Source organism: Tenrec ecaudatus, chromosome 2 (assembly GCF_050624435.1).
Source record: "Tenrec ecaudatus isolate mTenEca1 chromosome 2, mTenEca1.hap1, whole genome shotgun sequence".
NCBI lineage: Eukaryota > Metazoa > Chordata > Mammalia > Afrosoricida > Tenrecidae > Tenrec > Tenrec ecaudatus.
Window position 1 is genome coordinate 241,390,842 of NC_134531.1, and position 14,210 is coordinate 241,405,051.

The 14,210-nt window shown below is 39.9% G+C and overlaps 1 protein-coding gene and 1 pseudogene across 1 annotated transcript in view; both read left to right on the forward strand.

The window, feature by feature from the left end:
• TMPRSS15 (transmembrane serine protease 15) overlaps positions 1–14,210 on the forward strand; it is a 186,809-nt gene that overhangs the window by 132,996 nt on the left and 39,603 nt on the right. The window contains exon 19 of the mRNA XM_075542932.1: positions 10,145–10,240. Within this exon, the coding sequence (XP_075399047.1) occupies positions 10,145–10,240 (96 nt within the window). The remainder of the gene's footprint in view (positions 1–10,144; positions 10,241–14,210) is intronic.
• Positions 2,487–3,349, forward strand: LOC142441408 (superoxide dismutase [Mn], mitochondrial pseudogene; annotated as a pseudogene).

Genomic DNA, 14,210 nt, shown 5'->3' on the forward strand with positions numbered 1-14,210 from the left:
TTAAGACAGATCGTTCTCCTAAATTTTTTTTTTGAGGACTGATAGATTCTTTTATTAGCAGTCAATACACTTCACACTTCAGTAGGAAAATAAATGTTCCTTCCCTGAACAAGTAACTGGAAATGACTCAGAACCTTAGTTAAGGGGGGTGTGCCCTTGGTGTGAAGCACACCTTAGAAACCAGAACATTAGTTTGCTGGGATATCTTTAAGGTACGATGGGGAAAAGTTATCTATCAATATTCCTCATAGTCACCAAGTTCCCTGAAATTAAAACGGAAAATAAAGCTATTTATGTCGAGTGTTTGATGACTCACAATATACCTCTATCTACATTTTATGGCTCCTTAGTTTTTAAAAGGTGCGCAATAGAAATCCAAACCTCATCTTTAAGATCATGAGTGTGCAATGAAGTGGGTACTTTTTCACCATGAGCGCGTCATGACTGCACAGTAGTTCAGGCCACACGGCTCTCTCACAGGGGGATGTGCTGGGAGCCCTCTTGCTCCCAGCACGCCTCACAGTAAGGCTCTCTGGCCCATAGGAAGTGGGTGTGCTGCGCTGGTCACAAAAATCCCCCGGCAGCATTCTTTGTTCTTCTGGTAGAAATTGCCATTTCATACTTTTTCTTTTATGAACACCAGGTATAGACAGAATCTTTCCAATCTCATTTTTCCACTGGACAATTAGTAAGTGATCGTAGCTTGTAGGGATCATCTGGGTATGATTGGTGGGAAGGGACAATGCCCTGCTGAAGCCACACCCCTTCCCTTTCTTTCCACTGTTCTCACCATCAAGTCAAAGCAGGAATAGAGTGCACTTGAGAAATTTCAATATTGAATATTATTGTAAGCTTAAGCTTCGTCGGACCCAGAGAGCTTTATGGAAGTCAGAAGACTCAGCATGTTACTTCCATGCAAGCCAGTCTAGCAGATTACTACTTGTATTCAAAGGCCCATCTTCTAAAGGGTCCGAGTTGTCTAGATGGTCTGTTTAATACAGATAAGCAGTAATTGCATGACTCTCATTTAAGCTCCATGAAAGTCATGTAGCTGTGGTATATCGAGGACGGCAATCATAGCCTCCCGTTTGTTCAAAACAGACACGCACACGCGCACACACACACACACACACACTGCTGACAATGCTGGACACCTAAATACTTTTCTAACTGAATTGTAATGAAAAAGTATCTTAACATTAAAATATATTTTTTAAACTTCAATATTGAAACTTCCACGTTGCTCCTTTCTCCATGGGAGGAAGAAATAGTAAATTACTTTGGGGCAAGGGGGACTGAAAACAGAAATAAAACGGAGAAGTCATCCTGTTATTACATAGCTTGAAGAGAACGTTCCAATAGCATTCTTTTGTAACAAATGGAAACAAATGATACAGCCAGTAATAGGTACCGATTAAAATAAATTCATGTCTAATGGGGGGCGGGGAGGGGGGAGCTAAACATCAATGAAAACCATTTAAAATAATAAAAGAACCGCCAACACCGGGTTTTAAAAGCGGGATCCTCTCACTGTTTGGATGCAACTAAATGTAGGCCGTTTCTCTACATGTGTTGAATAAAAATGAATAGGGCTTTTTTGGTAAAAGAAGAGGAAGGATCACCGCCTTAAAAACCCTCCAAATTGTTTGGCCAACACACCTGAACACTGGCCTGAGTGATCAAAGGAGAAGTGAGATGGAACCGGACTTCATTCTTCTGTGATAGGCAGGCTGACTTCATACACAAGTCATGCTCGCGTGGATGGCGGTGGGCAGCATGGAGGAGTGAAAGACAGGGACCAGACCCAAAAGGAACCTTACTACATCCCCACAGGCTGCAGCTCCGTCTGCAGAGCCCGTGACCCATGGGTACGTTTCTCCTTTCCCGGAAAAGAGCACAACATCAAGTTCCTGTCGTGATCTTACAGTTTTTAAGCAACCACAAGGAACAGAAACACGACAGCAAGTCTTCAAAAAGACTCCTTCCCGAGGGCACTGAGGTGTGTGTATGTGTGTGTGTGTGTGGGGGGGGGGCACGAATGCCAGGCCAGAACATTTGTGCTTACACCGCTCACAGATTTTATCAACAGGCCTGAATTTGTCCACCTGGAGCACGTTTATACACTATGTCGACGCCGAGGACAGAGCTTTATATTTGAAAACCTCAAAAGCACAACCCCCTTCCTAGACTATGGCAGTTCTCAATCTGCCATCAGCTATCTTGTTTTTTATTTCTTCTTTAAGTGCCGGCACGTGGCCATTCATCAGAAAGACCACGGAGTGAGAGCCACCGGAAGTCACAGCAGACAGAGGATTGTTTACAGAAAAGGCAACTATTCACAGAAAACTGAGTGATTCCCCTTGGGTGGGCCTGACTGCTCGGGTGTAGCTTCAGCAGAACAAGATCTGCCCCTGGTCCCCTGGTCCGGAGACCAGGACTCAGCGTTTATTCCTGGCGCTTCGCGCCCCGGGCGGCATCGCAGCACCATGTTGTGCTGGGCGGTGAGCAGCTCCAGCTGGAGGCTGGCCCCGGCCATGGGGGCGCTGGGCTCTCGGCAGAAGCACAGCCTGCCCGACCTGCCGTACGATTACGGCGCCCTGGAGCCCCACATTAACGCCCAGATCATGCAGCGACACCACAGCAAACACCACGCCGCGTATACGAACAACCTGAACGTCACCGAGGAGAAGTATAACGAGGCTCTGGCAAAGGGTGATGTTACAACTCAGGTAGCTCTCCAGCCTGCACTGAAGTTCAATGATGGAGGTCATATCAACCATACCATTTTCTGGACCAACCTGAGCCCCAATGGTGGTGGAGAACCCAAAGGGCAGTTGCGGGAGGCGATCAAGCACGACTTTGGGTCCTTCGACAAGTTTAAGGAGAAGCTGACGGCCGTATCTGTTGGTGTTCAGGGTTCCGGCTGGGGTTGGCTTGGTTTCAATAAGGAGTGGGGACGCTTACAGATTGCTGCTTGTGCTAACCAGGACCCCCTGCAAGGAACAACAGGTCTTATTCCATTGCTGGGAATTGATGTGTGGGAGCATGCGTACTACCTGCAGTATAAAAACGTCAGACCTGATTATCTAAAAGCAATTTGGAATGTAATCAACTGGGAGAATGTAACTGAAAGATACATGGCTTGTAAAAAATAAGACCTCTCTCTGATACTGAGCCGATTAAGCTCTATGTGGCAATTTTGTACTATAGAGAACTGCACTTACGTTAAAGCTGCTGCTTTATTGTAGCATTTCGTAAATGTTGCATAGCCAAGTATTTGATAAGTAGAACTTAATGCTATGAACATTTTATTTTTTTTTTGAAATTTTGTTTTGGGAAATTGTGAAAGTATGGGATGCTTTGTATGATGTCATCTTTCGATTGCACACACTTCAGAGAGCTACAGTGGCCCGGGCAGTGACAAGTGTCAGCATGAAAGGCGTCCTGTCCCCTCTCCCTGGATAGAGTGGACCAGGGGGGGATCTTGTTCTCCTAAATTTTTAATGAAATTTATCATATATGCTCTTTCAAGTAATAATTCATAGAAAAAAACCAGGAATGTTCCTGTAAAAATGCAAGGCATATGACTCTGAAAAAAAAATAAAGCCCAAGGAGAAGATAACGTCAAAGGACCAATGAGGAAAAGGAATACCACAAGGAGCCTTAGCCAGGTCCGAGAATGTAAGCCCTTTATGATCTAGCTTACATAAAACTCGGAATGCCTGGTAACTGAAGCGATGTCTGTCTGCCTGTCAACCAACCTTCCCTAAGTGTCAGTCTGATTTTTAGTTGGAGATGCCAAGGGTCTGTTAGATCTGTAAGATCGTTGGGAACATTCGTTATCAAAGATTTTTGTTCTTAATATTAGAGTTTTCACAAAGGAAGAAATCGGGTTATGATAACTGTTCTATGGCTTTCTTTCACCCATTATAAGGGCTGGGGACAGAACATCTAAAAATAACTTTACGTATCTGTTCATTAAAAGCGATCATAGCCCTAGGGAAGTGGTAGATGTCTTCTTACCAAAGTGATCATGAATAAGCAATAGTAATTTAAATATGCCTGCTCTAAAAGAAGTGTTTACCTAATTCCTGAATGCCTGACTCTCTTCATGAAGCTTTTGCCATCCCCCCCTCAAATCCCTATCCTCCAATAACCTTCTCCTTATTAAAATAGCTACCTGCCTTTCTACCCTGCCAAAACAATCCCCTTCTCCCCTCCTCCCCCACCCCCAATCTGAAAAGCAGGTCCATCGTTCTTCAAAAGCCTTTCAGGCTAATACCACCCGGCTCTGGTCACTCCTTAAACCTTTTGGGGTGTCCAAGGAGCTACCACGACTGATTGCAGCATTGGAGCATACGTTTTTTATCCTCCTCCTTCTTTTAATATACTTTAACATGTCCAGAAGCTTGAAACAGCCTTACCTAAGCTCTTGCTTCAGGAAAGAATTCTTATCACAGCAAAGGCAGTCTGAGCAACCAGACAAAGGAGAAGAAACCTAAGCAGAGTGTGAGAAAGAGAGGCAGGAGATTGAATGGCATGCAAGTATCCTTGGGATATCTTCTTTTCTCTCCCCAGAATTCATCTGTAAGTATCTTTCTATACGCTATATACAACTCCAAAAACTAATAATGCTCACATCGATAAGCTTTTTTTCTCACATGGAGTAATGTTTCCCTGAAATCGGCGGAACCCTTTGTGGGTGCTCCCCCATAAATTAGCAATAGGTATTTAGACATAGGTCTCCTGCAGGTCTTAGTGTGTCAGCAAGGTGTGTACAGTGTTTCTCTGAGATACCAAATTTCTACACAGATATGAAAATATTTAATGGAGTTAACTGCATTTGCAGATCTGGTGTATGTTCAGTATTTTAGAAGTACAAACTAATTGTAATCTCTACACACACGCTCCACGCACATTAACCACTGATTCTCTTGCAAGGAAAAGAAACTTGGATATAGAAGTTTTAGTTGAATGCTTTAGTTGCAGAACTTATATATAACATAACCCTCCTTAACAATTCCGCCTTTCAGTCATTCAGAGATTTTGTCTTTCAAAACCAAATAGTGAAAAAATAGAATTTCTAACTGTTTTTGGCCAAGAACATTTCTAAAACGTTTAATCCATTGCCTCCCTCATTTCTCAAAATAAGCAACAGTTTGTTGTACACTTTCTCCTGCTTTACAGTCTGTTTATATGTGAACACCGATTGGAATAAACCGTGTTCAGTCGGTAAAAGAGGACGAGTTTGACTTGACAGCACATGAAATGCAGATAGCCCGTCTCAAATTAAATTTCAGACTCTTGCTTCCAGCACTTGGAAATGTTTGTATAAACTGCTGGTCTCTTTTTTCTCCCCCTAGGTTTCAGATATGAGTGTTTACTGCAGAAATTTAAATATTTAAGAACTTCACAGTGTATTTCCAAAACAGTATTTTGTCGAGTTGTTTGAAGTAATACAAACCAGCATAAGGACAGAGCTAACTGCATTCTGTTTTATCTGGTTTTTTTTTGGTAATATTCTGTTTTTTCATGCTAACATTGAGACTGAAAGTGTAGACAAGACAATCTCAGAAAATAAGCTACATTGTTTCTCTTTTCTTAATGTGTGCGATGGTGAGGTACCCTGGAGTGGGTTTCAAAGCACAGAGAGCCTGTGTATCAAAGAACGAAACCCCATCCTGTCTGAGCCATCAACACGAATGTCCCCTTATGTTTGAACTCATTGCTGCAGCCACTGGGTCAGTCCATCTCCTCCAGTGTCTTCCTCCATTTCACTGCCCCAGTACATTATCAAGCATGGTGTTCTTCTCCAGGGCTCGTCTCTCCTGATAACATGTCCAATGTACATGAAAAAAAACATGGACATCGTTAGCTTCTAGGAGGGTTGTGGTTGTACTTCTTCCAAGTCAGACTTGTTTCTTCTTTTGGCAACTCGTGGTGCTTTCGATATTATTTTTAGCACCGTAACTCATATGTATCCATTCGCAGATTTTCCTTATTCTAGGTCCAATTTTCCCATGCATATGAGGCAATTGAAAATGCCATGACTTGGGTCAGGCACATCTTAATCTTCAAAGTAACATTCTTGTTTGAGCGCTCGAAAGAGGTCGTGTGCAGCACATTTACCCTGTGCGATGTGTCTTGATCTCCGGGCTGCTTCTTCCACGAGCAGTGACTGTGGATCCAAGCAAGGAGAAATCCCTGACAACTTCAATCTTTCTCCATTTATTAGGATGCTAACAATTGGTCCTATTGTGAGTATTTTGGCTTACTTTATTGCATTGAATTGTAATTCATATAGAAGAATGTGATCCTTGATTTTCATCAGCAAGAGCTTTAAGTTCTCCTAACTTTCATTAAGCTAGGTTGTGTCATCTACAAATCAAATATTGTTAATAAGATGTCTTTCAAGCCCACATTCTTCTTCATGTATTCCAGTTTTCCTGATGATTAAACAAGTATGGTGAGAGGATACAACACTGCTACAAACCCGTCTTAAAACAAAAATTATGATTTTTTAATGGAACAGTGAAAATATTACTGTTGAGCAGCTTTTGAGATTTCCGGGTAGAAGAAGTAGCATTTCCTTAATAGCTTTTATATTTAACATTTTTTTGTTTATTTTTTTACTTTAATAAATACTTTCTGGATTGCTGCAAGCCTTCGGTTGCTTTACAAAATTCTTTTTAAAAAAGTTTTTCTGTAAATTTTGCCAAATCTCTTCCCCCCCCCCTTCGTTTGCTTTTTATTTATGAGAGGATTTTAGTTATACTAACTTTGCCTATTTGAGCTTGTCTATTTCTTTTCTTTTTTTTAAACATTTTATTAGGGGCTCATACAACTCATCACAATCCATACATATACATACATCAATTGTATAAAGCACATCTGTACATTCCTTGCCCTAATCATTCTCATAGCATTTGCTCTAGAGAAGTTTTTCTGATCGTGTAGAGCAAATACTTAACATTTTTATCTGTAGTCTTGCTTTCTTCAAGAATAAGAAAATGTGTTAAAAAATAGCAGTCAAATGCATCATAGTTTAGTGCCATTTCACAATATAAGGTAAATAGAAAACTATTTATAAATAATAAAATATTATTCAATTTATGCACTATCTATATTTCATTTGAATTTTCATAGAAATCAAAGCACAATGGGGTGTGTCTTAGGAGAGACTCTCAAGTGCAAGAATAGAAGGATTGCTAGAGAAATTAAAAAACTCTAAGACTCTCAAATTCTCACCTCTGAAATACATTTTTAATAAATTGCCTTTGAAGATATTTCTTTATTTAGTAAGGGGTGCCTTACCACAAATTGCTCATCAGGTAACTGCAACTATAACTACTTTGAAAGTAATAAAATAAAATAAAGCAAATCCCATTTGGCTATCACTGTGATTCCCAAAGTGGTTCTAACCAAAGTAACATAATTGGTTCCACATTTAGTTCCTAAGTCCATGGTCAGCAGTTCAAATGCTCTTTGGGAGAAAAATGAGGTAATCCATTCCCATAAATATTTATGACCTCATAAACTCCAATAAGTAGTACTACTTTGCCCTATAGAATCCCTTTATGTCAGGTTTGACTCGATGGCACTGGGTTTTGTTTTCTATAACATGCATCTGTAACATGGAGGACTTATCTTTCTTTTTCCCCTAACCTTAACCCTAACCCTAACCCAACATGGAGGATTTGTTGAAATGTAGGTCCCTGAGCCCCATACCTGGAGGTTCTACATTTGTTGAACCATGGTAAAAATGATAACTTTGCATTTTCCATGCATTTCATAGTGAAGCTGATGCTGCCGGCTCAGAGGTAACAATTTGAGAATCCATGGGCCACTGGAAAAGCTCCTAGGCTAAGGAACCCAGAAGACTGTCCAACACATAACCGACACTCAGCAGAAAAAAAGATTGCTCGGAACATCAAAGGGCAAATAGAGATTAACTAACTGTGATCATGACCCTAGAAGTGCACCAAGGAAACACTTCCAGTGCTACTTCTGGAGCTTGCAGATTGTAAGCACAATTCGGACTAGGCAGGCAGTGCTTGATATTTAGAAAGGAAAGTGTGGTACAATGAATCCTTCTAGAAGCTACTCCAGTGGTAAAATCTAAGTCTCTAAAAGATTGGCTTTGTTCTTCATTCTGTCTTTATGTGTCTCCTCAAATATTATGATTTTGATTTAATAAAGCCCTCATCAACTTCAGTGTTTTTGACCTTCTACAATTTAGAATCTACATCTTGCCTGCCATTTGAAAGGGTTATGCCTCTTTGGTTTGTTTTCTGAATTACTGTAAATATATTTTACATAAATATTCAAGTAAGATTATTCACATATAGTGAACAGCTTAAGCTCTAACCACAACAACAATATTCATCTTTTCTTTAGTAATTAAATATCGGGCTTTATTAAAGGAATGAGCAACACTTTGGGAGATTGAGATACATTTTTTGTTTCTAAAATATAATTACAAAATACTAAATTCTATAAATTATATACAGCCTCTACTATACCCTCTGTTTAATGGATAAAATGTAGTAGATTCTCATTCAGTTTATTCAAGGGTCGTCTCTCTTGAAAGAGAGAAGAAATAACATTCACCTAATGTTTATCCTCTTTCTATATTAATCATAACACTTATGAACAGTCCTTGGGAATTTTCTTTTAAAAAATCATTTTATTAGGGGCTCATACCACTCTTATCACAATCCATACATACATCAATTGTATAAAGCACATTTGTACATTCATTGCTCTCATCATTCTCAAAACATTTGCTCTCCATGTAAGCCCCTGGCATCATCTCCTCGTTTTTCCCTCTCCCTCCCCGCTCCCCCTTCCATTATGAACCTTTGATAATTTAAAAATTACTATTTTTTCATATATTACACTGTTCGATATCTCCCTTCACCCAATTTTCATCCCCTAGGGAGAAGGTTTATGTAGATCCTTGTAATCGGTTCCCTCTTTATACCCCAAGCTTCCCTCCAACATCCTGGCATCGCCACTCTCACCACTGGTACTGAAAGGATCATCCGTCCTGGATTCCTTGTATTTCCAGTTCCTATCTGTGCCAGTGTACATCCTCTGGTCTAGCCAGATTTGTAGGGTAGAACTGGGATCATGATAGTGGGGTTAGGGGGGATTTTCTATACAAAAAAGTGTCAGAAGTGGCCAAGGTCTAGGAAAACATTCAGCCTTCTTTCAGAGAGGCATTCAGCAGCTTCCTCAGGATCACATGTATTACAAAAGGTAGAAACCTATCATATTTACTAATAATTTGTGATCAGAATTTTTCCAGGCTGAAGGCATATATTTATACCTAGGAAAATTAAAGTCTGGAATAACTAAAAGGTAAAATATAAGATTAGGAATTATGAAGTTGACAGCTTTGGAAGGAGTGTCAGGATGATTAAACATTTTCAATGAAGATTCATAGATGAAAGTAGATTGATGAGATGAATATGTTTTCATTTAAAGGGAAGTCCCTGGTGTAAGTGACTTTTCCACAGTGGCACCTTGTTTCCCGCCCAGGTCTGGCTCACTCTCTGACACTTGCAGGCCCAGGCGACATAGCCTTAGAGAGCACTCACCTGGTTTGGGGCCTTAAATCAGGGCTTGTGCTGCTTTGAAATCAACTAAATATCAAGAACAAAGAAATATTTGGGGGGGGGAATTAAATATCTCTTTTGGTACATTGTTTATAAGCAATGTGCATTTTTCAAAAGATGAACACCACAGGAAAGGGCTTAAAACTTTTGGTGCTGCTACACCATGAAATGTGGTCATTAATATTGACCATTATGGAACCTACTGGAAACCACTGATATGTCCGATGTAATTTCAGATACCTAAAAGATATATGTACTGACTTCACCTTTGAAAAATAGTGAATGAGTTTGCAAACAAGGTCTAGATGTGGTATGCAATAATGCATAAATAAAAAACTATATTTCATGGCATTGTGGGTAATTATGTAAATTGGCATCTTATTTTAGGTAGCAAATAATTGAAGATTTTGATATTATAATATAAAAGTCCCTTTGTATGGATTCAATAATTTATTTTAATTTCTGAAACAGCAAATAATTGACAGTGTTATATAGTCTTTTAATATCTGTGTGTTTTTTCCCAGGAGTGAGAATACATCTAGGCCAGTTGTCTCTGCTATAAATGGACCATTTGTAAAATTGAACAGGACACCAAATGGTGGCTTAATACCAACACCTAGGTGGGTACTAAATTCTGCTTTTGGTCTGTTTGTATTTGAACTTGAAAGAAAATATATTTTCAAGCCATTTGAATTTGAATATTAAAACATATTGGTCATGTCATCGTAGAATTATTTTATTGTTAAATAAAATTAATCATTCATTCCCAGATCTTTGGGTACAGCAAACATGGGGGTCCAACTATGAACTGAAAGGTTAGTGGTTCAAACCTCAAGAGAAGCCTAGAAAGTATGGTCACCTCCTTGAAAATTCTATAATGCATTTCTACTAGTCTGGGAACTAGAGAAACAAATCCACAAAAATTCGTGTATAAGAGAGAGTTTTATAGAAAGGTTAAGTGCTCATCAAGAACACATCTCAATCCAGTGCTGCCCTAACCAACAAATCCAACATTAACCCATTAACCCATATGTCCAATACCAATCCACAAAGTTCTCCTCCATCTCATAAAACAGATGCAATGATGCCGACTGCAGGAGGAAAGCCGAGTCAATGAATGTGTAAGCATCTCAGTGCTGGTAGCCATCTCCACGTGGGTGCTCCAACACCAGGGATGCATCAGGGTAGCCCCATGTGTCTTCTCCTCAGGGATGTCTTGCAGAAAGTGAGCCTTGCCAGCTGAAGCAGGGAACTGGCTAAGACAGCTGCACCCTGGTCGGACCACCAGAAAACAAGAGACCCAAGTACTCGAATGGCGAGGCTCACGGAGCCATTTATCTCTCCACCCATCAATTAACCCCACATGTGTTTATTGGCCAGGTTGGCACAATAAACTAAGTAACTGAATCCACCCCTTGCCAACCTGGCACCTGTACATAATTCTTTGGCTTCACGATTGCAATTAAGTAACACCTACACCTTAATCTGATAATCCTGCGAATATGTTCCCCCAGCTATGAAAATTTCTAAGCCAACCACTTCATGCCTTTATCCCTCCAATTTTGAGTATCCAATTTATATACTGGGCTCTTACATCAACCCAGTTCTCTGAGAAGACAATCATATTTTTGACATGAAGAGTCTTCATTCCAGTTAAAACCTTGGGAAGTCTGCATCCATAAGCAAAGTCAAATTCGGACAGGCCATCCATAAAGTCTGCAACAATATGCACCAGTTCACAGGCTCAAAGATTTCCATCTGGTCAGGTTCTGGTCAACTCAGTGGGGGCTGTCTCACTCAGCCTCCACAGGGTGCCCATTTGTCACCTTGCCTTTAGACCATGGGCTCTCACCAATTCTCAACAAGCTTAGCCCCCTTGTGCTAGGTCATGAGCTTTAGACCAGTCAACCACTCTTGTCTTCGTTTTTGTTCCTGTAAACCAAGTCCACTGGTGTCAGTAGCCAAACTCATCCTGTCTCTTTATTTCTGCATTTTTTCCCACTTCAACAAGTAGTTCCAGGTGGTCACCTAGCAAGCATTTCAGCCTGCTCACAGGCTCCCTTTAACATTCAGTCCCAGAGAGGATTTTCCTTCATGGTTTCAGATTTTTTCCAGCTTATGGCAAAGACTACTGGTTCCTAGGTACTTCAAACCACTGGGTGGGGTGTATCTTCCTTTGCATAGCTTCCTTTGCAGATATGGCCTAAACCCATCTAAATGTTAATGGCTGAAAGCAAGTGGGCTTACAAACTTTCTATTTTCCTATTTCCCATATTTTCCCCAGAAAACCACTGAGTAAAGAGTTGCTTTATCTGACCTCTGGATAGACAAAGTAGAAAAACTACCAGGAGGGAGAGGTCAAACAAACATCTACTCTCCATCTTATGATTTGTTTCTCTAATACCCCACTTCCAAGATACCATAATGTGTTAGTCTGGGTACTTTAGAGAAGCACATCCACAGAAACTCATATATGAGAGAGCTTTATGTAAAGTTTAAGTGCTCATCAAGAAAATAGCTCAACCCAGTGCTGCCCAAGCCCACAAGCCCAACATTAAACCATTAACCCATATGTCCAACACCAATCCACAAAATCCTCCTCCATCTCCCAAAACAGACGCAATGATGCCAACTGCAGGAGGAAAGTTGAGTCGATGAATGTGTAAACATTATCAGCGCTGGCAGGGGTCTCCACACGGGGCCTTCAGAACCCAGGGCTGGATTGGGGTAGGTCTATATATCTTCTCCTCAGGGATGTCTTGCAGGAAGTGAGCCTTGCCAGCCAAAGCAGGGAACTGGTTAAGGCAGCTGCACCCTGGTCTGATCATCACACAGCAGGAGACCCAAGAACTAGAAAGGCACGGTTCACCAAACCATTTATACCTCTGCCCATCAATTAACCACACGTGTGTTTATTGGCCAGGTTGGCACCATAAACTAACTAACTCAACATTCTACTGTGAAATTCATTGCGTGGCCTTGAGGCACTGTAAAAAATAAAATAGAAAACAAATCTTATCAAATAATATCTAACTTACCCTATAAAATAGTACTGCCTAACTATTATAGACATGATAAGAAGGCTAAATGATGTAGTGTGCTTGCATATGTAGTTCTAAAACATATTGAGTCAGTACACTTTAATTCTATATCATTTTTGCCCTTACTCCAAGCTTCATAAGAATTAAATCACATAGAATTAAAGAGACTTGGGAAATATAGGACAGACATTGATCATACTAGAGAGACTCAGAAAAATCAAATACCATAAGATAGATGACAAATTTATCATGATGCTATTTTCTCAGCTTTTCCCTATTTCAGTAACTCAAACATGAAAGTTAAATGGAGAAGTGTAGACTTGTAGTTCTGCCTAAATATTCTCTATTGCTATTTGATATGAGGTTGACTTTTATAACCTCTACTAAGGTTTGAAAGAACAGTGCCCTTCTTGATTCAAAATTCAGTTTTAGCTTCGATTATTTCATTTCCCCTGTTTGGGAATTAAAACTGCTTTTTGTTGAAATTGGCTTCTGAATTTTACAGTACCATTAAAGGCCAGCTGTGAGTAGGAGAACGTAGCAGTATAAAGCCATAACTAGGAATAAGGATTTAAGATGCCATTGCTGGTGCATTAGCTTGTAGTATTTTGTACAACACAGTTAATAGTGAATAAAAGAAATGATGTAATTATCTAGCTATTTGTGAAAAGTCACCATTTACTTGAGCTAGAGCAGTAAAACACATTTGCAAAGGGTGTTTTAGTAGCAATCATAGCACTTTGTTTGCAATTGAATGTCTTGCAGGAATATTTGCCTGGGCATTGACTGAAATTATTAGTGTAATAGGGGATGAAGCAAAGCATCCGCATTCGAGAAAGCAGGCTTTCAGATTTTCATGCTATGAAACATGTATAAATTTAAATTGCCATTAGACATATTGAAGCAGCTTGTACATTGAGGATTTCTTCCATCAATGTCCTATAGGTATTTAAGAAAAAGAACAAAAGGAAAGTTTTCAAAATATTTATCTTAATCATTTTCATGTTTCAGAGTATAGCTGATGTTCAATACTAACAAACTGTCAGGATTATCTTATATTGATATCACTATCATATGTAAGATCATGTTATCTGAAAGAGACAGCACATAGAGATACAGATACTTTTTCCCTTACATTACACCAATAAGCCAATTAATGGAATGTCCTGATTCTCTTCTAGAATTAGCCACATTATATTGCATTGGCAGAAAAATTACATATATATAGTCAGCTAGTTGAATAGTTGATCGTTGCAGAGATTATTTTGTTTATTACCCCATTAAGGGGGATCCTTTGAAATACCCTCAGTACTCATGGTTGTTATAAAAACATAGGTAGGGGAAGAGGATGTCAGGGAAAATGATTCTTCCAACTCTGAAAACGTACTGGAGCCCGGGTGGTAGAGTGGGATACGTGTCAGGTTGCTAACTGCAAGGCCTGCGGTTGGAACTCCCTTCACTCTGCAGGATGAAGATAAGGCTGCCTGTTCCCATAAAGATTAGGAACACTCAAAATCTAGGTGGTGAGTTCATTTTGTCTTGTAGGGTC